General features: G+C 43.5%; 1 protein-coding gene across 3 annotated transcripts; it reads left to right on the top strand.

The window, feature by feature from the left end:
• Positions 1-7,884: 7,884 nt before the first annotated feature.
• On the top strand, positions 7,885-18,103 carry Tmem202 (transmembrane protein 202). Of its 3 annotated transcripts, none has more exons than XM_040729881.1 (5): positions 7,885-8,085; positions 8,342-8,549; positions 16,377-16,541; positions 16,851-16,982; positions 17,594-18,103. In XM_040729881.1, exons 1-5 carry the CDS (start codon positions 7,948-7,950, stop codon positions 17,974-17,976), a joined length of 1,026 nt encoding a protein of 341 aa, XP_040585815.1. In that variant the 5' UTR covers positions 7,885-7,947; the 3' UTR covers positions 17,977-18,103. The 3 variants fall into 3 exon arrangements, with proteins under 3 accessions (XP_040585815.1, XP_040585813.1, XP_040585814.1); XM_040729879.1 differs by having other exon boundaries at positions 8,303-8,549; XM_040729880.1 differs by having other exon boundaries at positions 7,887-8,085; positions 8,303-8,549; positions 16,377-16,526.
• The last annotated feature ends 7,537 nt before the right edge of the window (positions 18,104-25,640 follow it).

Here is a 25,640-nt window from a genome sequence, read left to right as displayed (position 1 = left end):
AGCCTATGGGGGCCATTCTCATTCAAACACTGGCTGGGGTCCTAGCCTGACTAAAAATGAGGAAGCCCACTGAGCACTGCATCCCTCTCATTTTCCTGAGTGTGGACACAATGTGACTGGCTACCTCAGGCTCCCACTGCATGCCAGCCGCTCCCTGTCTGATAGGCAATACCCTCAAACTGTGGGCCAAAATAAACCCTGACTCCTAAGTTGCTTTCTGCTTGTTTTGACTTTTGTTTTTTCAAGATAGGGTTTCTCTGTGTAGCCTTGGCTGTCCTGGAATGCACTCTGTAGACTAGATCTGGCCTCGAATTTACAGAGCTCCACCTTCCTCTGCCTCCTGGATTCTGGGACTAAAGACATGCATCACCGCTGCCTGGCCCCTAGTTTGCTTTCTATTGCTGTGATAAACACCAAGACCAAAAGCAACTTGAGGGAGAGAGGTTTATTTTGCTAAAGCTTGCCTTCTTTTTTGTTTGTTTTTGTTTCTTTGAGACAGGGTTTCTCTGTAGCTTTGGAACCTGTGCTGGAATTCGCTCTGTAGACCAGACTGGCCTTGAACGCACAGAGATCCTCCTGCCTCTGCCTTCTGAGTGTTGGGATTAAAAGTGTGCTCTACCAATGCCAGACTTGCTAAAACTTCCATGTTATAGGCTATGCCTCGGGGAAGTCAGGGCAGAACTGGTGGCAGGAGATGCAGAGATCATTAAGGAACATTGCTTACTGGTTTGCATTCTATGGCTTTCTCAGCTTTTTTTTTTTCTCTCAGCCTGTTTTTTATAGAACCCACTGCTATCTGCCTAGGGGTGGGATTGCCCACAGTGAACTGTGTCTTCTCACATAAGTCATTAATCAAGAAAATGTCCCACAGTCTTGCCTACTGGCCAATCTAATGGAGTTCTTTTCTATTCTTTTTTGGTTTTTCGAGACAGAGTTTCTCTGTGTAGCTTTGGAGGCTGTCCTGGACCTAGCTGTTGTAGACTAAGATGGCTTCGAATTTACAGAGATCCGCCTACCTCTGCCTTCCAAGTGCTGGGATTAAAGGCGTGGGCTATCACTGCCGGCAGATGCTTGGAGTCTTGTATGATTCATCTTGGAGATTTGCCCTGGCAGCTGGATTCTGTAAATTTGGAAGGACTAGGCACTACCTCTCAAGCAGCCCAGAGACCATGCTGAAGGACACGAAAAGAATTCCATTTCCCATGTTTGAAAACATTATTTTTCTAGGCAGAGAAATGGGACTAGTTGTCTCCTTTGAGTTACTGGTTATTTATCATTGGCTATTCAGATAGATCCTCAAAAAAGAATCCTATTAGCCGGGCGTTGGTGGCGCACGCCTTTAATCCCAGCACTCAGGAGGCAGAGGCAGGCGGATCTCTGTGAGTTCGAGGCCAGCCTGGTCTACAGTGCGAGTTCCAGGACAGCCTCCAAAGCCACAGAGAAACCCTATCTCGAAAAACCAAAAAAAAAAAAAAAAAAGAATCCTATTGAACAGTGTGTGGCAATGTATTTAAAGGAGGATTATCTGTCACATAATATTTGGAAGAAGTGTTTCTAAGACTGATGTCAGTCAGTTGGTCTTGAAATAACTCCGTGTTTTTTAATGGCAACACAGCTGAAACTGCATGGCCATCACCCTGACTAATTAGACCTTTGCCGCCCCTGCTGCCAGATGGCAGCATGCAGGTGATTAGCACTGTGACTCAGCAGGACTAGCCTGGACAACCTTATTTGATTTTATATTTCTGCAAGTGGTGATCATTGGGATTGTGAGGTGCTGTTGTAACCTGGCTCAGATGTTTCCTTTAAAGATCAAGTGGACAAGCAGCTCTAGTCATGTATTTTCTACCTGATTGTACTTTTCCACTGATTAAAATTTCGGCTTAGTTAGAAGTTGGTTACAGGCACTTACAAAGAAAAATTCCAATAGCAAAATGACTGATTGTGAGATTAACGAATTACAGTGTTAGTGATAAGGCAAGTTAGTAGAGCAAACCTGTACTATTATTCATTCTTCCTATGAAGTCACACATCAAGTTTCTTAAAAGCTATAGTCTCAGGGGTGGTGAGTAACACTTGCCCTTGCAGAGACCCAGGTTTGATTCCTAGCATCCATGCTTGATAGCTCAAAACCCTCTCTGTAACTCCAGCTCCAGGGATAACTGACACCTCTGACCTCACAGGCACCTGCACTCGCAGGCACACACACACACACACACACACACACACACACACACACACACACTCAACAAAAGTCCTAGTTTCTTCACCTGTGTGTTAATGACTTAAAATAAATAAAAAATGTCTCCAAACTCTGAAGTTCTATTCTCTTTAAAAAAATGATGTGCCCTAGCAGTATAATTTAAAGCTCTATTTTCTTGTACTGTACTAGATGGAAACTCTTTCATATGTACAGATGGTTCTTGGATCATGAGATACTGTGAAATACTAACTGACTCAAAAGTAAGGAAAAACCTGCATTTTCATTTTTGTTTGTTTAATTTTTGTTTTATGATTTTATTTTTTGTTGGTTTTCTTGTTTTGAGACACAGGCTTATTATGCAGCTCCAGCTGGACTGAAACTCACTAAATAGAGCAATCTGGCCTTGAGCCCATAGAGTTCCACCTGCTCCTGTCTCCCCAGTTTTGGGATTAAATGTGTACATTATCATAGCATATCTGGCAAGGCTCTCTATTTTTAAGAAAATTAAAAATAAAAATAAGTGACATAAGGGCATCCTTGGAACCATGACAATGCCATCACATGGCACTGGGTGATGTTCTCAGCCTGTTTATGGGGTTGCATCCAGTAGGCTCCTGGCAGGGCACAGTACTGACCAAAGCACTCTATCAGTAACAGTAAGAAAGCACAAGACATCTCCCAGGCTTCATAAAGAAAAATGCTACTCAAAGGAGCAAGCACACAGAATGTCTATTTCTCCATGAAGTCTCAGAAACGGGTGTATGTAACTGGTAATGCTGACTGCTTCTGGAGGTGGTTAAGTGTAGTGGGGGTGTGTGCTCCCCTGTAGATCCTCTCTTTTTCATTTTGTAACATAAATATGTGCCACTGTTATAATTATATATTTCATCTTCCCTTTGTCTTCTTTCTTATCTCTTTTTAAATATTACATTAAAAGATTTATGTGTGTTGAATGCACTTGTGACTGCAGGTGCCCTTGGAGGCCAGAAAAGGGCGTTGTATCCACTGAAACTGTAGTTACATGCAGTTTTGAGCCACTCAGCATGAGTGCTGGGAGTTGAGCTCAGGTCTTGTGAAAGAGCAGACAGTGCTCTTAACTGCTGAGGCATTTATTCAACCTCTTCCTCCCTCCCTCTCTCCCTCCCTCCCTCCATTCTTCCTTTCTTCCTATTTAATCAGAGGCTCTTCTTACTACATAAGCCAAAGCTGGCATGAAATGTGAAATTCTCCTGTGGTGACATTTTGTTTATGATCTAACAAAGCTTGCCTGAAGATCAGAGTGCAGAGCTAGCCACACTAGTTAACCGTAGAGGCCAGCCAGTGGTGGCACACATCTTTAATCTCAGCACTCTGGAGGTGGAGACAGGAGTGATTTGGCTAGGTGGAGAGAGGAATATAAGGCAGGAGGAGAAAGAGAGAGAGAGAGATGCAGTCTATGAATACTCAGAAATTCAAGGTCAGTGGCTAGAGAGACATCTTAGTGACTGAGAGCACTTGCTGCTTTTTTGGAGGACACAAGTTCAGTTCCCTGCAATCAGACGGTTATAAACTTCTTGAAACCCCAGTTCCAGGTGACCCAATACCCTTTTCTGGCCTCTGCAGACACCTGCACACGTGTGGTATACACTCATACAGATATACACATAAATTTGAAAACAATTTAAAATATTTTAAAAAGAAATTTAAGTTCATCCTCGGCTATGTAGCATGTTCAAGGCCGATCCAGACTATATGATACCCTGTCTCAAACAGAGACAGACAACACCACTCTTGGGAGGAGATGCGAATGGGAACAGCATCTCTTAAAGGAGAGTGGTGTTGACTGTCAGTTCTGGCCTTTGCTGTTCTGGACTAGATCTGTAGACCAGGCTGGCCTCAAACTCAAGAGATCCACCTGCCTCTGCCTCTGCCTCCCAAGTGCCGGGATTAAAGGTATGTGCCAATTCTGCCTGGCTTCACTTCTGTATTATAAAAATCATATGCATTTTTAAAATTCAGTCATCACAATAATGTGTGTAGAAAGTAGGAGCCTCAGTTTACCAATTCAGCCACACAGGAACCAACAGCTTTCCCCCCAAAATAACCTTATTTCTAACTTTAGGCCCAAGCCCCAGCACAGGAAATATCACCGAAAGTATCTAAAGCTGGACATCAATTCTTATGTGTCCCTGTGTGTGCAGGTGTACATTCATCTGTAAGCACATGCCCCTGGAGGTCAGGGGTCAACCGTACATGTTGGCACTGGCCTTTTCTTAAAAGTCAGGTTCTCGCTGTATCTTACAGCTTGCATAGGACTGAGTTGGCAGCCTAGTGAGCCCCAGGGATCTTCTTGGTTCTGCTTCATCCCTGCTGGGATTAAAGGTGTGTGCCACCAACGTCTGGCTGCAGCTTATTTTTTAACTGTCTTTTTTAAGCATTGGCCTTTTCAGAGTAAAAAAGATGTCACTCCATATTTTCTTCTAACAAAACTGCTTTTCAAAACAATAATGGCTTGAAGGTATACTAGATGACAGTATACATAGTCAACAGATTTACATGCTTGTTTTGTTATCCTTATCACAGACCCTAGCAAGTTCCTAGCTAGTCACAGTGTCCTGCCCCTTTGGGGTAGCACTGAGAGCAGGCCTGAGGATTGGATGGTGCTAACCTGTTCCTTTAATGGCTAGAGTGTTACATTATTCAAGAAATTAGTCACTGTTTGCAAATGGCCTGATACGCCACATTACATCAACATCATCTGTTTGGTGGTGTGCTTGGTTAATGCCAGTACTGAAGGGATCCCAGGGGTAACAGTTTTTCCACCAATATTAGTATTTCATCTGTCTCAGTGTGGCCTGTGCCAAGACTATATTTAAGCAAGCTTGAAGAGACAGCAGAGGGTAGTTGATCTCATAATCATTACCTGGATCTTACCAGGATCCAGTGCTGGGTAAGATTGTTGATGTCTTTTCTCTCCCAGCAGCCTGAAAAGTATTTGCTGGTTTTATGAAAGCTAGCCAGCAGAAATGACATTCCAAGGTCAGGTCCTGACTGATTTCCTGTGTTCTACATCTTACAACCAAAGTATGTGGTGTCTTCAGCAAAAATTCTCACCATCAGTTATGGTAAGCAATGTATGGGTTTTCTATTTGTTTTATATTTTTAGACAGCATCTCACTCTTTATCAGGCTGGCCTGGAACTTACTCTGTAGCCCAGACTGGCTTCAAACTCATGGGTGATCCTCCTCCCTCTGATTCCTCAGAGCTGAAATTACAGATGTGAGCCAGCACACTTAGTTGTAACCTTTATTTTATACCTAGTAGAGTCACACTACTAGTGCCATGGGCACCTGAGGCTGTTTATGGCTTCCTGCATTGGCATATATCTTTGCCCCAAATGTTCTGCATGTTAAATGCCTGAGAAATTCCTTTAAAATATAGCTTCCAGCTGGGCGTTGGTGGCACACGCCTTTAATCCCAGCACTTGGGAGGCAGAGGCAGGCAGATCTCTGTAAATTCGAGACCAGCCTGGACTACCAAGGGGAGTTCCAGGACAGCCTCCAAAGCTACAGAGAAACCCTGTCTCAAAAAACCAAAAGAAAAAAAAAAAAAGAAAAGAAAAGAAAAGTAGAGAAGAGGTCTGGAAGCTATATTTTATTTTATTTTTTGGTTTTTTCGAGACAGGGTTTCTCTGTGGCTTTGGAGGCTGTCCTGGAACTCCCCTTGGTAGTCCAGGCTGGTCTCGAATTTACAGAGATCCGCCTGCCTCTGCCTCCCGAGTGCTGGGATTAAAGGCGTGCGCCACCAACGCCCGGCCCTCTTCTCTACTTTTCTTCTGATAGTGTTAACCATGCTCTCCTCTGTACCAACCTCTGTGATTTGTCTAAAAGTGTATTGGTTTTCCAGCCATTCATACTCTGTTTCCAGGCCAGGAAAGTTAAATAGTACTCTGGAAGAAGGAAGTCTGACTGACAGTGTTGGTTCCTGCTAGTTGGCAATGTACAAGATGCAGGTTCAGGAGGATCATGAGTATGGGATCAGCCTGTGTTATACCAGAGGAGGGGGCTGATAGCTCAGAAAAGGAAACCCTCAGGCTGCTGCTTTTCTAGAGAATCCAGTTTAGTTCCCAGCACCCACATCAGACAGCTCACAAGAGATCTGACATTCTCTTTTTGTCTCTGGAGACACCTTTGCTGATGTGCACATACCAACACATGTACACACATCATTAAACATAAAAATAAACAAAAACCTTAGAGAAAGGAAGTGTTTGTCATACAAGCAAGAAGACCCAAGTTCAATACCCAATACTCACACACAAAGCCTGGAGCAGGGGCATGCATCTGTAACCCCAGTGCTGGGGAGGTAGAGATACTAGTCTCCCTGGTCCAGTAAGGCCAGTCTAGCCATATTGGCAAGATCCAAGTTTAGTGAGAGAAAAAGAAAATAAGGTGCATTCGACTAAGGAAGACAACTAATGTCAACATATGGCTTCCTTATGTACTCACAGGTACACACATGTGGATACATGTCACATACAAATACATCGCTCATACACACGGAAGTCTGCATGCTACAGCATGGACATGAACTAGTATAGAACTAGTGGTTCTCACCAGCCAAAATACAGAACAGGCTTCAACAGGTCATAGGAGTTGGGAAGAGGGTGTGCTAGGAGAAACTTATAACCAGGCATCTAGATTCAGACCAGATTTAGGGACAGTGTTTATATGTGTACAGGAGGTGGTGATATGGCAGTGTTGATTTGACACAGCCATCCATCTGAAGGACAGAGTGCCATCTGCACTGCATCTTTGACTTTTTGAGTTCTTAGGAGGTGAGGGTTAGGATCAGATGTAGACAATTGTTTAAAAAGGAGACAAGTGTCACTAGGTCATCAGCTGAGGTGGGCCAGGGAAAATCTTCGTGTTCATGTAGAACCTAGCACCACCACAGCGTCTTAGAGAGTGGTCACTTTGAGCACATCTGATTTTAGTATCCAGGGCAATGGGTCCTTGCAGCCGTGTGTCAGAGGAGAGTGTCCTTACATGAACATCGATACTGAAAAGAAAGAACGAGAGGACAATGGGGTGACTCAGTGAGCAAAGGCACTTAATTGAAGCCTGGTGACCCAAGATAGATTCCCAGGACACATTCAAAGGTATAAGGAAAGAATGGACTCTCTGCTACATGCATGCCCCAAAACACCTCTCATACACACACACAGACACACAGACTCATGCTAGTAAAAATCTTAAATTAATTAAAATAAAAGAAGGAACCAGAGCGGGGAAGAGAGGGAAAGGGTGCTGCACAAAAGGCTTTGACTGATAGGTTCATAGCTGTGTCGAGACTCTTCTAGAGCTCTGGCAAAAGCATGAATTATGTTGACTACTGGCTCCTGATACATTCTTAGTCTTGAATTGTAATCACAAACAATTGAAATTGGAGTTACACTTTTAAAAATTATTCTGAGAACCATGTCTCCATCTTCATATGTTAGGGGCTGGCATGAAGCCTGACACACAACTTCTGAGAATATATGTGTAAATTTGTTTAATAAAATTGGAGAAGTAGGGAACACCTCTCCCTGTGTGTCTCTCTCTGTCTCTCTCTCTTACACACACACACACACACAAACACACACACACACACACACACACACACACGGGGGGGGGGAACAAAGTGGTGATTTCTTCCTAATGTGATAAGAAAGAAAAAAAAATGAAAGAGAATCAGGCCCTGTACCAAGGATTCTTCTGGCCATGTGTGTGGAGGCGTTGAGACAAATTCCATGGCAGTTAGAAAGTAAACTGGCTGCCAAGATGGACAGGAAGGAACAAACCTTGACCTTCTACACTCCTGAGGTCTTCAAAATAAAAGGAAACCGAAAATACCAAAGGGTGAGGAGACCGAAGGTCAGAGGGGTGGAAAGGAAGGGGACTTGATGTGAGAACAGAGGTAGACAGAAAAGACCATCTTAGAAATGTTGACTTTTAAACAAGAGGTAAGGAAACCGGTGTACTAATCAAGCCGACATGGGGATATTGAGGAAGAGAGAGAGTACACTTTGGGAATTTGGGGCTAGCTTCTTGGGCACTGTTTCCCTCATCCTTGTAGCCTACCCTTCCTACCAACAAGCAATCGATGTCATCCCAGAAGCGGCAACAGTATGTGGATCAGGCATACACCTACACCCGGATGTTCGGTGCCAGTCTCTCTGGCTTTAGCCTCCTGATGCTGATCTGCACGTCCCCACTGAGCTGGGTGCAGTTCCTGGTGTCCGAAAATGGCCTTGAGCTTGACGCAGGACTGTGGACCTTATGCAACTATGAGCTGTGCTGGAGCAACATACCCAAGCCACCCTGTGAGTGCCACTAAATTCAATGCCACAGGCCCCACGGTTCCTGAGCTTTCTGTCACATTGTGCTTTTGCCTTTCTTCCTTCAAGATCTTTGGATCCAAGACAAGTTGTGAATGTGACTGGCCTTTCTTCTGGCATCCTGTATATGTCCTCTTCCCAAGCCCAGGTTGATTGCTGCCCCAAATGATAATAAGCTGGTGGTACTCTTTTCAAGCTTATGAGACACTGCTGTGTAAGCTTGGTGATAGGTTTGGATACAGGTGACCCACATGACTGATACTTGGGTGTCCTGTTCATCTAGACCACTCCTCTTTCTAGATCAAGGCTTCTTAATGACATATACAGGTGGGACCTTTTGTACCAGAGGTCCTAAGAGTTTTGACACTTTGACAGCTAAGCTTGCTGCCCTTGAAAGCTGAATCAGAGCTGGGATGAAGTTCTCGAGTCGAGTACTCATCTGCCATATATAAGGCCCTGGGATCTGCCTCCAGCACCACACACACACACACACACACACACACACACTTTAAAAATATGAATTAAAGGTGGGCCATAATGGCACATGCCTTAAATCCCAGTACCCAGGAGGCAGAGGTAGGAGGATCTCTGTGAGTTCAAGGACAGTTTGGGCTACATAGTGAATTTCATGACAAAGCAACATAGTAAGACCCTGTCTCAAAAAGAAAAAAAAAAAGTTTGAATTAGAGTGGTGTGTGGTGGCAACTCACCTTTAATCCCAGTACTGGTCTACAGTAAATTCTAGTTCATCTAAGATGACTAATGAAACGCTGTCTCAAAATCAGGACTGGAGCTATGGATAAATAGTTAAAAGTACTTGCTTGGGCTGGAGAGATGGCTCAGAGGTTAAGAGCACTGACTGCTCTTCCAGGGGTCCTGAGTTCAATTCCCAGCAACCACATGGTGGCTCCCAACCATCTACAATTCAATCCGGTGTCCTCTTCTGGCATACAGGCAGAACACTGTATATGTAATAAATAAATAAATCTTTAAAAAAAAAAGTACTTGCTTACTCTTTCAGAGGATTCAGGTTATGGTTCCTAGAACCTGTGTCACATGGCTCACAGCTGCCAGATACTCCAGCTCCAGGGGATCTGACCCCTTCTACAGCACCATCCCCAAACTGTGGCATACACTTACTCACACACAGATAAAAAATAAATCTCTTAGCTGGGGGTTGGTGGCGCACACCTTTAATCCCAGCACTCGGGAGGCAGAGGCAGGCGGATCTCTGTAAGTTCGAGACCAGCCTGGACTACCAAGGGAGTTCCAGGACAGCCTCCAAAGCCACAGAGAAACCCTGTCTCGAAAAAAAAAAAAACCAAAAAAACAAACAAAAAAAAACCAAAAAAATCAAAAAAAAATCTCTTGGGAATGTAGAAAGAGTTTTGGTTCTATAGAAAGTGAAGGTTTGAATTCAGTGTTAGGAACTGTGGTTTTGGTTTATTTTGGTTTGTTTGTTAGATGGATTAAAAGACAAAAACAGTGAAGTTAACCAAATACAGATGTTTTAAACTCTTAAGCATTTCATTGGGCTGTGTAATTTGTGGCTTAAGATTCTTCTGAGTAGAATTGGTTAATTGAGAGGGTAGGACTCTTTGAAGTCAAGATTTTCTTGTTCCCATGAAGCTGCAAGGATCCATGTAGTTTTTCAGGGGCAGAGGGGTGAAGTTGGAGAAGACTGTGAGATGAATAGAAGTGCGTATTACCCTTATGGGGAAAGAGAGTATTCACTTTGTATCTTAGACAGAACTCTCAACCAGTGTGCCTTCATCCTTTGAATATTAAGATCAGATTGTGAATGTGTCTGCTAGTTGATGCAGCAGGAAGCCATCACCAGTATCCAGTTCTGCAAGCTAAATAAATAAATTAATTAACGAATTAATTAAAATGGAGGGTGCCAGATATAGTGATTCACAATTTAATCCCAGCATTAGGAGGATCTCTGCAAGTTTGAGGCCAGCCTGATTGGTCTACATAGTAAGTTCTAGGACAGCAAGAGCTACCCTGTCTCACTGTACCCCAAATGTAGAGGGCTGTGGTGTGGGTAAGTAGGCAACATGCTTGCCTACCTTGTGCAAGGCTTATACAAAGCATTAGCCTAGTATGGTTATAACCTGGTTATAACCCCAGCACTCAAAAGGCAGTGTTAGAAAACCAGGCTACACAAAACTATCTTTTTTTTTAAAGATTTATTTATTTATTACACATAAGTGTTCTGCCTACATGCCAGAAGAGGGCAACAGATGAATTGTAGATGGTTGTGAGTCACCATGTGGTTGCTGGGAATTGAACTCAGGACCTCTGGAAGAGCAATCAGTGCTCTTAACCTCTGAGCCATCTCTCCAGCCCCACAAAACTATCTTAAAAAGAAAAATTATCTTGTGATCTTGTCTCAGGGGAAAAATATGTTAAGCATGACAGCACATGCCTATAATCTCATCCCCTGGAGGTGGAGGAAGATTATGAGTCTGAGCCCAGCCTTGGTAACATAGCCAGACTTTGTGTATATAGGAGCATGTGTATGCCATGGCACATTTGTGGAAGTCAGAGCACAACTTTCCAGAGTTAGTTTTCTCCTTCCACTCCATGGGTCCCAGGGATCCAAGTCAGTTTTTGTGTTTTGTTTTTTTTGAGACAGGGTTTCTCTGTGTAACAGCCATGGCTGTCCTGGAACTCACTCTGTAGACTAGGCTGACCTGCAACTCGAAGAGATCCACCTGCCTCTGCCTCCCAGGTTCTGGGATTAAAGGTGTGTGCCACCACCAACTGGCTGCCACTCAGGCTTTTAGGCTAGGCATCAAGTGCCTTCACCCAGTATCCAGTGAGCCATCTGCCATCTTGCTGCCCCCACCTACACACACACACACACACACACACACACACACACACACACACACACCAGAATCATGTGAACTAGTGTAAGCTTAAGGGTGAACTTTTTTAAAGATAAGAATGTCATAAACTGTCAAGAGCAGGAAGTGCAGAGGGTGCGAAGGGACTCAAGACTAGGCTCTCAGACAAAGAAAATCAAGCCGTGGAGTCACTCCAGCTCTCTAATGTCCAGTTGACGCTCATCTTTGTTTATGTTTTGTTTTATCTCCACAGTCCAGGTTTTCCTGTTTATTAATGTGTCAGTGCCAAAAAGTGATATCCAAGCTTAGCCTTACAGCTCATTAGTTCACACATGCAAAGGAGGAAATCCACATTTCCAAGCAAAATAATCAAGATCCAATTTGGGTCAAGATCCCTGTGGCAGACAAGGACTGATTGGGGTATTGAGAACTAAATACTGCAAAAGATACCTAGGTCACAGGGCTTCATACAGAACCACCTGGGCTGAATCTGTCAAGATTACATGAACTCATTCTCAGTGATCCAGTCTTTAGGATATATGCTGCCTTTAAGTTATTTTCTTTTTTGTTTGTTTGTTTGTTTTTGTTGTGTTTTTTGAGACAGGGTTTTTCTGCAGCTTTGAAAACTGTCCTGGAACTAGGCCTTTGTAGACCAGGTTGATCTTGAACTCATAGAGATACACCTGCCTCTGCCTCCTGAATGCTGGGATTAAAGGCGTGTGCCACCACTTCCTGGCTGGAAATGATTATTTTTTATTATAAGGAACAGGCTATAGAGAACAAAATGAAATTTATGAAGCAGATCTTTTTTTTTAAAACAGTTTTCTTTTGTTTAGCATGCTTTTTTAAAAAATTGTAAAGAAAGGGTCTCGAGTAGCCTTCTCTGGCCTTCAGCTGACTATGTAGTTGAGGGCAACCTAGAACTTCTTTCTCATCTTCTTGCCTGTACATCCTAAATGCTGGTATTACCTGTGTTGTACTACCTCACTTGGATAAAATTGAAATAATCTTTGTTTGTTTGTTTGTTTTGAGACAGGGTCTCAACTATGTAGCTCTGACTGTCTTGGAACTCATAATGTAGACCAGGCTGGCTTGAAATCATAAATATCTGCTTGCATCTGCCTCCCAAGTACTGGGATCAAAAGCATGTGCCCCCCTTCCTGACAAATTAAATTAATCTTGATACACATCTTTTTTCTAGGTTGCTTGGAAACTGGACTTGGATTTCTAAGCTTAACTGTGTTTAGAGAGGCTGGATGTGATCACTTACTCCTGTAATCCCAGTACTTGGGAGGAATCCACAGGATTATCTTGAGTTCAAGATTAGCCCAAGAGTGAATACTGAAGACTTTTAAAAAAGCAGCAGTGTGTGGTCCTGGAGAGACAGCTCAGTGGTTAAGAGCACTCGTGGCTCTTCCAGAGGACCTGGGTTTGATTCCGAGCTACCACATGGTGGTTTACAACCAGTTCTGGGGGGATCCAACACCCTCTTCTGGCCTCCATGCACACTACATGCACATGTGGTGGACAGGCATCCATGTAGACAGAACACCCATACACATAAAGCAATGAAAACAAAATTAAAAGAGTGGTGTCTTGAGTAGAGTGGTAGGATGCCTGGTCCCAGGTTTAATCCCAAGCACAGATAAAATGAAACAGCAATTCTTCTAGAACTTTCAGTGATAGGACAGAGCTATTTCCTGATTCAATTACATAATGAAAGAAACTGGAGAGGCATGCCCCATACAAATGATGAAGAAGAGATCATAGTCTATAGTAGCTCAGAAAGGATGCTACCTGGTGGAAATTTCTGCTTATTAAGTCTTCAGTAAAATGCCAATGGGGAAGCTGGAGGAGGGATAGGTTTCCGGTTGGGAATGTACCTCCCACGCACCCTTACTCTAGAGTCAACATCCACTCTCTGGCAGAACTAAGAGAAGACCAGGGAGTGGTGGCGCACAGCTTTATTCCCAGCACTCCAGAGGTATAGGCAGGAGGATCTCTGTGAGTTAAAAACCAGCCTGGTCTACAGAGCAAGTTCCAGGACAGGATCCAAAGCTACAGAGAAACCCTGTCTTGAAAAACAAAAACAAAACAAACAAACAAAAAAACTAAGAGAAGAGAGAAGAAAGGGTCCCTGCACTCTGGAGGCAGAGTTCATGGCCAGCCTGGGATACATAGTGAGCTCTAGGCCAGCCTGGGCTACATAGTGATACCCTTTCTCAGAGAGACAGACAGACAGAGACAGACAGACAGAGCTCAAGAAGAAAGGGGCTGGCACTTGGGTAATAGAATAGGAAAGTACCTGTATACTTTTTTTACTTTTACTTTTTATTTTTTATACACCAACCAGCTCCCAAATAATGACATGGAGATTTTAATATTTGTTATGAATGCTCGACCCTATCTTAGCTCTTATTTTAATCTGTTTCTCTTTATGTTTTGCCTCAGGACTTTTTACCTTTCTTTAATCTTATTTTCCTGCTGTCTCTATGTCTGGCTGGCTGGTGGCTGCCTGTTTTCTGGCCCCAGGCATCTCTATCCTTCTCTCTTCTCCCTGTTGTTCTTCTCTTGAGCCTATATTTCTCCTCCTATTTATTCTCTCTGCTCACCAGCCTTGCCTATCCCTCTTCTGCCTAGCAGTTGGCCCTTCAGCTCTTTGTTAGGCCAATCAGGTGCCTTAGGCAGGGAAGGTGAACCAAATGCAACACGTCTTTACATAATTAAACATACTTCTTTACATCATTAAAAATGTGGCATGAACAAATGTAATACACATTTACACAGTTAAAGTAATATTCTGCAGCATAAGCAAATGTAACACGCATTTATATAGTTTAAATAATATTCCACAAGCCAGGCGTTGGTGGTGCACGCCTTTAATCCCAGCACTTGGGAGGCAGAGACAGGCGGATCTCTGTGAGTTCGAGGCCAGCCTGGTCTACAGAGCTAGTTCCAGGACAGCCTCCAAAGCCACAGAGAAACCCTGTCTCGAAAAAACTTAAAAAAAAATATTCCACAACACTGAAATGATTGTACTCTTCTAGACTTCTAAACAAATGTGATATAAGGCTTTGGGAGGCTCTCAGAAAAAGAGAGACTGTAGGTATTAAATTCCTGTATTCTGGTAAGTTTGGTCTTGAAATCATTGCAGTATAGAAGCAAAAGTAAGTACAACTCCATTTTTTAAGTTTCCAGTTGATAAGCCTGACAAATGCCAGACACATCATTAAGAGAAAAACCAGAGAAACAAACTCCAGGTTCAACAACATACACTCACTGGGCAAAGTAGGACAAACTAGTTTATAGCCATTGAAAATTATATTTATGGGGCTGGGGAGATAGCCCATTCAGCAAAGTAATTGGAGTACAAAGTGTGAGGATCTGAATTTGGATCTCCAACACCTAGGTAAGAAAAGAAAACAACAGAACTGGTGCAGATATGTGCTTGTAACCCCCACTCCCCTGGCACTAGGGAGGAAAAGACAGGTAGAACCCTGGAGTTCACTGGCCAACCATCCCAGTTAAATCAGTAGCCAGGTTCAGTGAGAGACCCTGCCTCAAAAAAAATAATGAGGAAGACACCCAACTCTGGCCTCTTCATACTTGCATACACTTGTGCACACACGCAAAGACACATGAAAACAACACACACACACACATATACACACACAAATGATGTTTACAACAGGTACCTGAGAAAAAAGTCTTTTTTTTTTTTTTGGTTTTTTGAGACAGGGTTTCTCTGTATTGTTTTGGAGGCTGTCCTGGAACTCACTCTGTAGACCAGGCTGGCCTCGAACTCACAGAGATCCGCCTGCCTCTGCCTCCTGAGTGCTGGGATTAAAGGCATGCGCCACCAACGCCCAGTGAGAAAAAATTCTTAGTGTAAAGTCTTCAGCAAAGCAACTCATAATCATACCCACTCTATACAAATAGTAGAAAAATAATACAAAGAGATAAGTTGAGTTGGGCAGTGCATTCCCACAATCAATCCCAGCTACTTGGGAGGCTAAGTCAGTAAGATAGTGAGTTTGGGCCAGACCCAGACAACAGAATAAAATCCTTTCTCTAAAACATATGGAAAATAGTTGCGGTGGTGGCTCAGGCCTTTAATCCTGGCACTTGGGAGGCAGAGGTAGAGACAAGTGGATCTTTGTGAGACTGAGGCCAGCCTGGTCTACACAGTTCCAGGATGGATAGCCAGAGGTACATAATGAGATCCTGTCTGGAGAACAACAAAAACATGGAAATGTCATGCATGGCGATGCACACTTGTAATCTCTGCACTTGGGAGGTGGAGGCAGAAGGATAAAGAGTTCGAGGTCTGCAGTTACATAACAGGTTTGAGGCTAGCCTAGGCCACATGAAAGCCATCTCAAACAAAAGAAAACAAAACAAGATAAAACGATGAAATAAAATGTTAATGATGACTACTCAGGAAGAAATATTGATATATTATCCCTAATTTGGCAACAAAGACTTTGTCTTCAAAGTAAAGAAAATTCATGTAACCAAGTAATGGTAGCGTGTTCCTATAATTCCAGCACAGACTCAGGAGCAGCGAGAATTCAAGGCCAAGTTGGGATACATAGTGAAACCATGTATCAGAAGGGGATGGGAGAGAGGTATTTGAAATGACAATGAAAGTTTAGTGAAGAAGATCTCATCAGTGTCCGTGGTACCACATGGCAAACTCCATTTCATCTTATTTTGTCCTGCTCCCATATCTGAGACTTTATCTAGCTTTAATTACAGACCCATTTGTTTGTTTGCTTGAGACAGGCTCTCAAGTAGCCAAGGCTAGCCTGCAATTCACTATGTAGCTCAGGCTGACCTGGAACTCCCTAGCCCTCCTGAGTATTGGGATGGCAGGTGTGAGCCACTATGTCTAGCTCTCAAGCTTTCTTCTAGGATGTTACTTACTGGGCTAACCAAGCCTTTCCTCACCTTGCAGATTACCTCCAATATTCCAGGGCCTTCTTCATCATCTCTATCCTCTGCATGCTTACTTGCCTTGGCTTGCTCTTCAACTCCTGCCGCCCTGCAGAAGGAGTCCTGTCCTCTGAGTTGGATCTGAAGGTGTCAATCCTCAGCTTCTGCTCAGGTACTGACTGGCAAGGTAACGCACCAAGGTAAAACAAAGAAACTAAGCTTCTCTGGGGGCTTCCATGGTCTTCCCTATGCATTACTGCTCTACAACATTACCAAGTGGCCATCTCCCTGCCCTGTCTCAAGGCAGAGAACATGCCGTAACTGTCTTATACCGAGGTGGAGGACCCCTTCTTTCTCTCATCTTGGCTAATTCCCAAGTCTTTTATCTTTTGATCTTTGCCATGGATACGATCCCTGCAAATGAAAGAGGAGCTGGGGGTGGCAGCCAAAGCAGATAGATAATGATAGGTTGTGACATCTTTCCTTCTGGTCCCAGCTCTCTGCTTGCTCCTCTGCCTCAACCTGTTTGTGGCCCAGGTTGAGTGGTATACAAAGAGTGCCATGGAGTCAGAGTTCCTGTGGGCCTATTATCTTAATTGGTGCAGTGACGTCTTGTATGGCTGTGCTGGTGAGTCAGTGCCCTGCTCTGCTCCTAGAGGAGGAATGGGAAGTCATTTCTGTAACAGGAGGTAGACTCAAGAGGAAACAGAAGCAAGGCAGGTTTCTATGGGGAGAGGCAGTGTAGTGTGGTGGGGAAAGTATAGATTTGACAATCAAAAGCCTAGAATTAGTAACTTGTTCTCTCACAGAATGAGGTGTGGATGGGTCAAGTAACTTGATTAAGGGCACACAGAAAACAATAGCACCATTGTTGAAATCCAGGAGAGTCTAGCTTTATTCTTTTTTAATTACTTTTTTCCATATATTTTTTATTTAACTTTTTATGCATGTCACTTTCAGTTCCCTCTCCCTCCCCTCTTCCCCCACCCCCAAATCCTCCCAATCAATCACCCCCACTCCACCCCCCTACCCCCCCAAGAGTCTAGCTTTGTTCTAACCAGACTGGAATAGTCTAAAGCAGTAGTTACTGGAGGGTAAATTAACCTGCGTTGGGGCGGAGAAGGATTTTCTGAAAAGATGCTTTTTAAGATAGAATATGAAATGATGAATATGATTTTTAAAAGCTAACAGACCATCTGCTTGTTAAACCTTTCCTCAATATTTTTCCCTCTCCTCTAGGGATCATCTCTTTTCTCAACTACATAACTTTCCAACCTCATTCTCCTGATGAAAGTGACAGTATGGTCCCACAGCACAAGTCCAGGCTACAAAATCCACCAACAAAACCACCCACTACAGCTGAAAAGTCAAGTTCTAAGATCCAGTTTCTAAGTGTGAGAGGGGGAAAACAGTCCAGTGTGAGAGCTGAGAAACAGCCCAGTGTGAGAGCTGAGAAACAGCCCAGTGTGAGAGCTGAGAAACAGCCCAGTGTCAGAGGGGAGAAACAGCCCAGTGTGAGAGGGGGGAAACAGCCCAGTGTGAGAGGGGAGAAACAGCCCAGTGTGAGAGGGGAAAAACAGCCCAGTGTGAGAGGGGAGAAACAGCCCAGTGTCAGACTGTGATAGAAATAGGAAAGGGGACATCCTGCTGTCTTACAAACAGAGGTGGGCTAAGTGAGAAATGATTGTGCAAATTCGATGAAACCTTCTGATATCATGTCCATAGTAGCATTAAAGGTAACAAAATGTCTTTTGCATGTGTTGCATCTAAAACATGTAAGACCATCATAAAAGAATGAAGAAATGACTCAGCAGTTAGCAGTGCTGGATGCACAATCATGGGATTCAGAATTTGAATCCCAGCACCCACGAGGTTCCTCAAAGGATAGGTGGATATGAGGAAATGGAGGACATCCAGTGTCCTCTTTTGGTGCCTGAGCACAAATGTCCATTGCAGTGAGTCACTGGTCGGGTCAAGGCCTCTGGTTTCTGGCACATCGTCCTCACTTGATCCTGGATCACCTCTAATATTCCGTAGCCACCCCGAGTCTTGGAGAGCTTACGGGTATTGATCCACAAGAGCAGTCTTCTCAGGAGCTCCTGCAGGTCCTACATGGGGTAGATGCTAGGGTGGGTCAACTTGAGAGCTGCTCTGTCTGGGCCAACCCACCTCAGGTGAGGGGAGTAGAGTCAGCTTCTCTAGGTGCATGCCCTCAGGGTTAGTTCAGCCTTTCCTATGGTAGGAGGTGGGGCCATCTTGCTGTAGTGTCCAGTGAGAGACAAGGCCAGCTTTCTTAGGGCCAGTGAAGGGTGGGGCCGGCTCAGCATGGCCTTCCGATTTCATCTTGCTTGGTTTCTAAGGCCCCTTGAGGTAACACAGGCCACAGATATCAGCACAGATCCACAGCTGCAGGTAGACCTTGGACCTACACATGGCCCTTGGCAGCAGCTGAGATGACATGACTGGATGACAGGACGACATCTTGGCTCAGGGTGGAAGGAACAGCCACTCAGGTGAAAATGGTTCTGGCAGCCTTAGGGCTGCCAAACACTACCAAGGCCTCAGGTTGCAGTCCCAACCCTGGCCTCTATGTGACCTTTGGTGGCACCATGAGACACGGACATCAACATAGACCTTGCTGTGGTAGGGCCCAGACATGGTCTTCAGCAGCAGCCTAGGCCTGGTTGTCACCATGGCCCCAGTTGGCTGCAAAGGCTCCTCAGATCAGTAGAGGCCCAGTGACAGCATGACTCCTTGACCCAAACACAGCCCCAGGAGGTAGCCCAGCCCAACTGGAATCAGCATGGCACTCAATAGCAACAGGAGCCATGGACATCAACACAGACCCAGGCTACTGTTGTGACAGGTTCGCAGAATCCCAGAGACTAACCCAAGGAGTCAACACTTCTGATGCAAAAGCAAAAGGTTTCGTTTTATTGTTCAAACTGGCCAGTTTGAATCTCCTTCCATGGCAGAGGAAATGAGATGCCAACCAGCCAAAAAGAGAGGCTTTTAAAGGGGCAGACTATAAGGTTGAAGGCCACAAATTTCAGTTTCCATGGTTACTTAGGGTCATACAAGGTACAAAGAAAAGCAATAACTATATATTTTAAAGAAGACACATTTGAGTGAGATAAGACAGGGCATGGGCTTGCAGGGTTATAGGGTCATAGGGTTTGTCAGTTATCCCCTGGGCTGGGAGATCTTTACAACTGACAGGGGACATTTATGACCAGCAATTAGCAAAGGAATGCTAACAGGAGTGGTGGACACTTACCTCCCCTTCTCTGAGAGCAGGGGCTCAGGCACCAGACATAGCACTCCTGATTTAAGGAGTTAAATTTTCCTTTACCATTAGAAGTTCCCTTTCTCTGTATAGAGACCAAGTTTTTAAATTTTTATTAATTTTAATTTTTGGTTCCTCAGCTACTGTAGGACCAAGGACCCAGGCATGGCCCTTAGTAGCCGCCTGATCCAGACATCACAATGGTCCCAGATGGCAAGCAGACATCACCACTCAGTCTACCACCTCACTGTCTTCACCATGAAAAGATTTATTTTCATTTATGTGTGTGTGTTTCTCTGTGTGTGTCATGTGTGTGCCAGTGCCTACAGGAGTCAGAAGAGAGCGTAAGATCCTCTGAAACCTGAGTTAATGGCAGTTGTAAGCTGTCTTTCTGAGAGCTAAACTCTAGTCCTCTGGAAAAGCAGCTAATATTCTTTCTTTTTTTTTTGTTTCAATCAGGCATTCAAAAAGAACCACTAAAATTCTCTAGTACATTTGTATATGTATTTCTTTTTCTGAGTCTGGCTAGCTCAGTCGGAAGAGCATGAGACTCTTAATCTCCGGGTCATGGGTTTGTGCATCATGTTGGGCGCCATTTTGTAACTTGAGATTCTTGGCCTAGTTAGGTCCAGCAGCCCTTCTCAGCCCCAAAGAAGCACATGGAGGCTATATTAATTATGAAACTATTGGCTGATGGCTTGAGCTTCTTATTAGCTATCTCGTCTTAATTATTAACCCATTCCTATTAATCTATGTATTCCATATGGACTTGGTTACGTGGGAATGCCGTACCTGAAACTCCTTTGCCTGCTACGTGATGACTGCTCAGCGTCTCCACAGAGAAGAGACCGATTTCCTGTTTATATCCTATTACTGCCCAGCTACATCACTTCCTGCCTGTCTGTACAGACCTCCAGATCTCTATGGTTAGCTAGTGGCACCCTTCATTCTCTGACCCCCAGGCAGGCTTTATTTGTGCAAGAAAGATATCAACACACCGTAGTTCTTATAATCCCAGTCCCTGACCGGCAATTCCCAAACATGCCCAGATGGCAATTGGTTATAAGTGGGTAGGAGTATGTGTGCACTCTCACAGAAGCACAAGCCCACAAGGCATGCACCTTATTTGAACCCTCACTTAGAAAACTGTTCATTCTGTGCTACGCTCCCCTTCCTGGAAGAATGTCTTCATCATGGCTGCATCATCGGTACCTCCTAACACTAAGGAGCTGCATTCTTGGAAGCACTTTAGCCTGTTCCTGGCACAGTGTCTGGTACTAGGAGGACTCTCATGGTCAAGGGCAGCTCCTCTCATCACTCACGCATAAACAGCCTCTGCAAGCCAGTTGGTTAAGTACTCATTCAGGTTCAAAATCTTATCCACAGTTTAGTTTGAATACTTTCCTTGACTCTCTTGTGCCCAAATTCTGAACCCCAAAATCATCAAGAAGCCCATTTCGATGCAAAAGCAAAGAGTCTTTTATTGTAGATGTTTAATAAGCTAACCCCATTAGCTTGGGCCCTTCACCCCGCCACCATGGCAAATGGCTGGAGAAAGACCCTGAGCAACCTCGAGGCAGGGATCTTGAAGGGCAGTGTAAGGGGAGTGTCTAGGGGTATGAAACAGTCTCAGGATTGGTGTGCTTCCAGGTTTGGGTGACCCATCCTGTGTTGATTGGTCAACTGGTTGTTATGGCCCATAGGCCCTCCCAGGGCAGTTGCTATGTTCTGCATGTCACTGTTGTGCACTGTCCATAAAGCACACCCAGAGTGTAAAGCACAGCCCTGCCAGCTAACTTCTGATTGGTTCCTTGCCATGAGGGTATCTGACCTTAGTGACCAGGACAGGAGCGGCAAGGTCATGCAAGCACATGTTAGCCTGTAATGGCTGCTAAAATGGGGAACTGGTCACAACATTCCCCCTTTCTCCATGTACCCATGACAGGTCTCAATCCTGAGTCCTGCCTGTTGGAGGCTCAAAGGGTTGTAAACAGGCCTTGTTGTTACCCAACCGATTTTTCTGTGGGAATGACATTTATATCTTATCATACTGTTCCCTATGTAAGGGAGTTTCCTTTTGACTTAGCATCTCAACCAGGGAAAAGGGGGCGACATATTCTTTTCCATGCTATTTCCTGCTGACTTTGGGATGTAGTTAGGGGACCCAAGAAGGCTGAAATGCAAGTCAAAAGCAAAAAGGGAATTCAGGCAATGGGATATCTATCCAGGAGCAGCTGATTGGCAGATTGTTGAAGAGACAGGGGGCGTCCGCATCAGCTGAACTGGTTCATATCCACAGCAAGTCTAGGGCTCGCACTCTTTAGGCCTGGCAGGGTTAGATACAACCTAAAATTACCAGACAAGATAGTTACAAGGAGGAATTTTCTACAATGGGTTGGTCTTTAGGAGGTTATCTAATTAATTTAATTGATGTGGAAGACCAAGCCCACTGTTGATGGTACCATTCCCTGGGCAATTATAAGAGTGGAGAAATTGAGCTAAGTGCAAGCAAGTAAGCAAGCAAATGTGTATGCATTCATTTATTTCTCTCTTCTGCTGCCTGTGAATGTGATATGACCAGCTGTTTTCAGTTCCTGACATCCTTGTTTCTGTGTTATGCTGGACTGTAAAAACTAAAACAAGCTCTCTTTCTCTTAAGGTGCATTTTGCCAGGATATTTTCATCATAGCAACAGAAATGAAATTAGAACATATAATCTAGGAAACACATACAACAAAAAGAGAAAATAGCCAGGCTTGGTGGTACATACTTAAAATCCCTGTACTCAGGAGGCTGAGGCAGGATGGATCCAGTTTGGCTATGTAGAAAGCCCTGTGTCTGAGAAAAAGAGGAAGGCAGAAAGGAGGGAGAGAGGCAGGAGAGGAAGAATTTATTTTAAAATATCTAGAACATATATGAAAATATGATAGTTTCAAGAAATGCTAAATGATCTTTATTCCATTTATCTCTTTATCCAAATCACAACAAATTAAACTTGAATGCACTTAACAGAATAATAAAAAACCTCTCCATTTTAAGAACATTTAAAAATTAGATAAAATACAATTCACAATGGAAGTAAAAAAAACTATGGAGAATTAATCAAGAATGAAATACTTATGAAAATCAACCCCCTAATTGGTATGGCTGAGTGGTAGGTACTTACCTAGCATGTTAGAAGTATGGACTGGGGCTCCAGGACTACATAAACATTAAATGAAACCCTAAAAACATTTATCAGAAACCAAAAATATTGTTAAAATAAGTGAGTGGTGCATTCAAATTTCAAGCCAGCAAAAATAATTTTTCACATTTTAAAATATGAAAAAATAGGTTCAAACATCTTTGTGTATTAGTTGCTTTTTCTGTTGTCATGATAAAATACCCTTAGAAAAGCAACTCAAGGCAGGGTTTATTTTGCCTTAAAGTCTGTGGGGTAGTCTATCATGTTGGGGAAGTCAAGGCAGGAGCTTGAAGCAGCTGTTCACATTGTATCCATACTCAGGACAAAGAGAACAGCAGATGCTCCCACTCAGCTTGCCTTCTCTCTCTTTTTAATGCAGTCCAGGACTCAAGCCCAGGGGAAGGAACACCCACATCTAGGCGGCTTCTTCAGTTAACCTAATCTAGACAGTCCCTTCCAGGCATGCTAGAGGCTCTCTCCTAGGTGATGCCCGATCCTGCCAAATTCACAATTACCGTCACAACCAAAATCTAATTCTGTGGATAAAACTAAACAAAAGATAAACTACAGCACCTGGAAAGATGGCTCAGTGATTAAGAGCACTGGCAACTATTTAAGAGGACCCAGGTCAGGCTGGAGAGGTGTCCCAGTGGTTAAAAGAACACTGATTACTCTTCTAGAGGATGGAGGTCCAATTCCCAGCACCCACATGGCAGCTAACAACTGTTTGTAACTTCAAGATCTCAGGCAAAACACCAATGCAAATAAAAAGAAACAAATTAAAAAAAAAAAGGACCCAGGTGGATTCCCTGTACCCACATAAAGGCTCGTAACCATCTGTAACTCCAGTTCTAGGGAATCTGACCCTGTCTTCTGGCCTCTTTAAGCACCAGGCATGTACGTAGTACATAGACGTATATGCAGGCAAAGCACCTATACACATAAAATTAATTGATTAGCTTTAACAAAGCCAAATGTAAGCAAATATAATTAAGGGAAAAGAGAAGAAAGGTTAAATAAATAATAGGAACAAAAAAGAAAATATAATCATGTACATGTTTACATATCTTTTTTTTTTCTGAGACAGGGTTTCTCTGTATTGTTTTGGAGGCTGTCCTGGAACTCGCTCTGTAGACCAGGCTGGCCTCAAACTCACAGAGATCCACCTGCCTCTGCCTCCCGAGTGCTGGGATTAAAAGCATGTGCCACCAACGCCCGGCTTTAAATCTCTTTATTATTCTCTGCCTCATATTTTTCTATGGTAAATGTTCTAGAATGGCCTTAGACTTTTTCAGATTTCTCTTGTAATACTAACCAATGTCTATTTAATATTTTGAGCCAATAGAATGTCAAAATACCTACATTAATTAATTATGAATTCACTTTGCTCTTCTTCTCCTTGCAATGGGGTGAATCCTGAGATAAATTTGAAAAATAAAATGATGTAAATTATCTATATGGAGGTGATTTATCAAATATGTAATATGACATTAGACTAGGATCACAGGACAGAACAGGAAGCTTAGAAACAGGCATGCTTATATGAAAGTGTGACCTGTTACAAAGTACTTAAAATGGGAATAAGGAAACTATAGACTGTTCAAACAATGAGGCTAACACAACCAGAACCTTGCTTTCTGCTAAATTTTCCAAAGTTTCAAAAGATTAAGCCATAAATGTGCAAAATAAAATTTTAAGGACCCTCATTGGGTATAGTGTCTCACAGCTTTAATCCCAGCACACTAGAGACGGAGGCAGGTGGATATCTGAGTTGAAGTTCAGCCTGGTCTACAAAGTGAGCTCTAGGACACTCAGGGCTACACAGAGAAACCATTTTTTTAACCCCCTCCCCCAAAAGGAAAGAAAATTTTAAGAAAATTGGGTAATCTGAATATCAAAATGCATAACATCAAAATGAATATGAAGCTGGGAATGATGGCTCAGTAGTCCTAGCACTCAGTGGGCAGAGACTGGAGGTTCACCTGAGTCCAGGAATCTGATATAATTCCAGGTAGCTCACTGAGGCTGGTGTCTTTGTCTTTTATTTGATATAAGGTATCTCTGTGTAGCTTTGTAGACCGGGCTGGCCTCCAACTCACAGAGATCCACCTGTCTCTGCCTCCTGAGTGCTGAGATCAAAGGCATGCACCACCACTGCATGGCTTCAGGCTGATGTCTTTAAAAAATCAGGTAGTGGGGCTGGAAAGATGTCTTGGAACTTAAGAGCACTTACTGCTCTACCTGACAACCAGAGTTCAGATTCCAGAACCCACATTAGATAGCTTATAAACAACTAACTCCAGCTCCAGGGTATGGAATGACTTCCCTGGGCACTTGCACAGGAATATGTACACGCAAATAAGGTAAGTCCTTTGGGAAGAAAATATTAAAAAGTCTGAGAAAATTTTCAAATTCTTATTTTATTATCACCAGTATAGTTCAGGCCAGTGGCAAGTTCTTTGGAAACAGAATATCAAATTATCACTCCCCAAAGTGTTTGTTGGCTCCAAGGGGGAGCTGTACCTTTGCAATGGAAATATTTGGCAAGTGTCACGGAATCAAGATGGCACTACACAATGTACCTCTTGATTTGACACAGTGGTAGGTATACATAACCACCACTGTAGTGTTTTGCTTAGCTATGTTTGACCTGGTTTCATAAGAGACAGAGTCACACAAATAAAAGATGTGGGGCATTCTAGAAGGTAACTGGTCCAGACTATTCAAGGACATCACATTGTGAAGACCGGAGGGAGATAGCAGGATGTTCCAACTGAAGGCTGGAAACCTGTCACAGGAAGATGAAATGCTTTGAT

Source organism: Mesocricetus auratus, unplaced genomic scaffold, assembly GCF_017639785.1.
Source record: "Mesocricetus auratus isolate SY011 unplaced genomic scaffold, BCM_Maur_2.0 Super-Scaffold_100022, whole genome shotgun sequence".
In the NCBI taxonomy this organism is placed as follows: Eukaryota; Metazoa; Chordata; class Mammalia; order Rodentia; family Cricetidae; genus Mesocricetus; species Mesocricetus auratus.
This window is presented reverse-complemented; position numbering and strand designations above follow the sequence as displayed.

Excerpts from the sequence above, each read along its gene's own strand:
- Tmem202 (XM_040729879.1), top strand. The coding sequence starts at position 7,948 with ATGTGTGTGGAGGCGTTGAGACAAATTCCATGGCAGTTAGAAAGTAAA. Across the intron at positions 8,550-16,376 it reads CAACATACCCAAGCCACCCT|ATTACCTCCAATATTCCAGG; the intron begins GTGAGTGCCACT and ends CTCACCTTGCAG. Across the intron at positions 16,983-17,593 it reads CGTCTTGTATGGCTGTGCTG|GGATCATCTCTTTTCTCAAC; the intron begins GTGAGTCAGTGC and ends CCTCTCCTCTAG.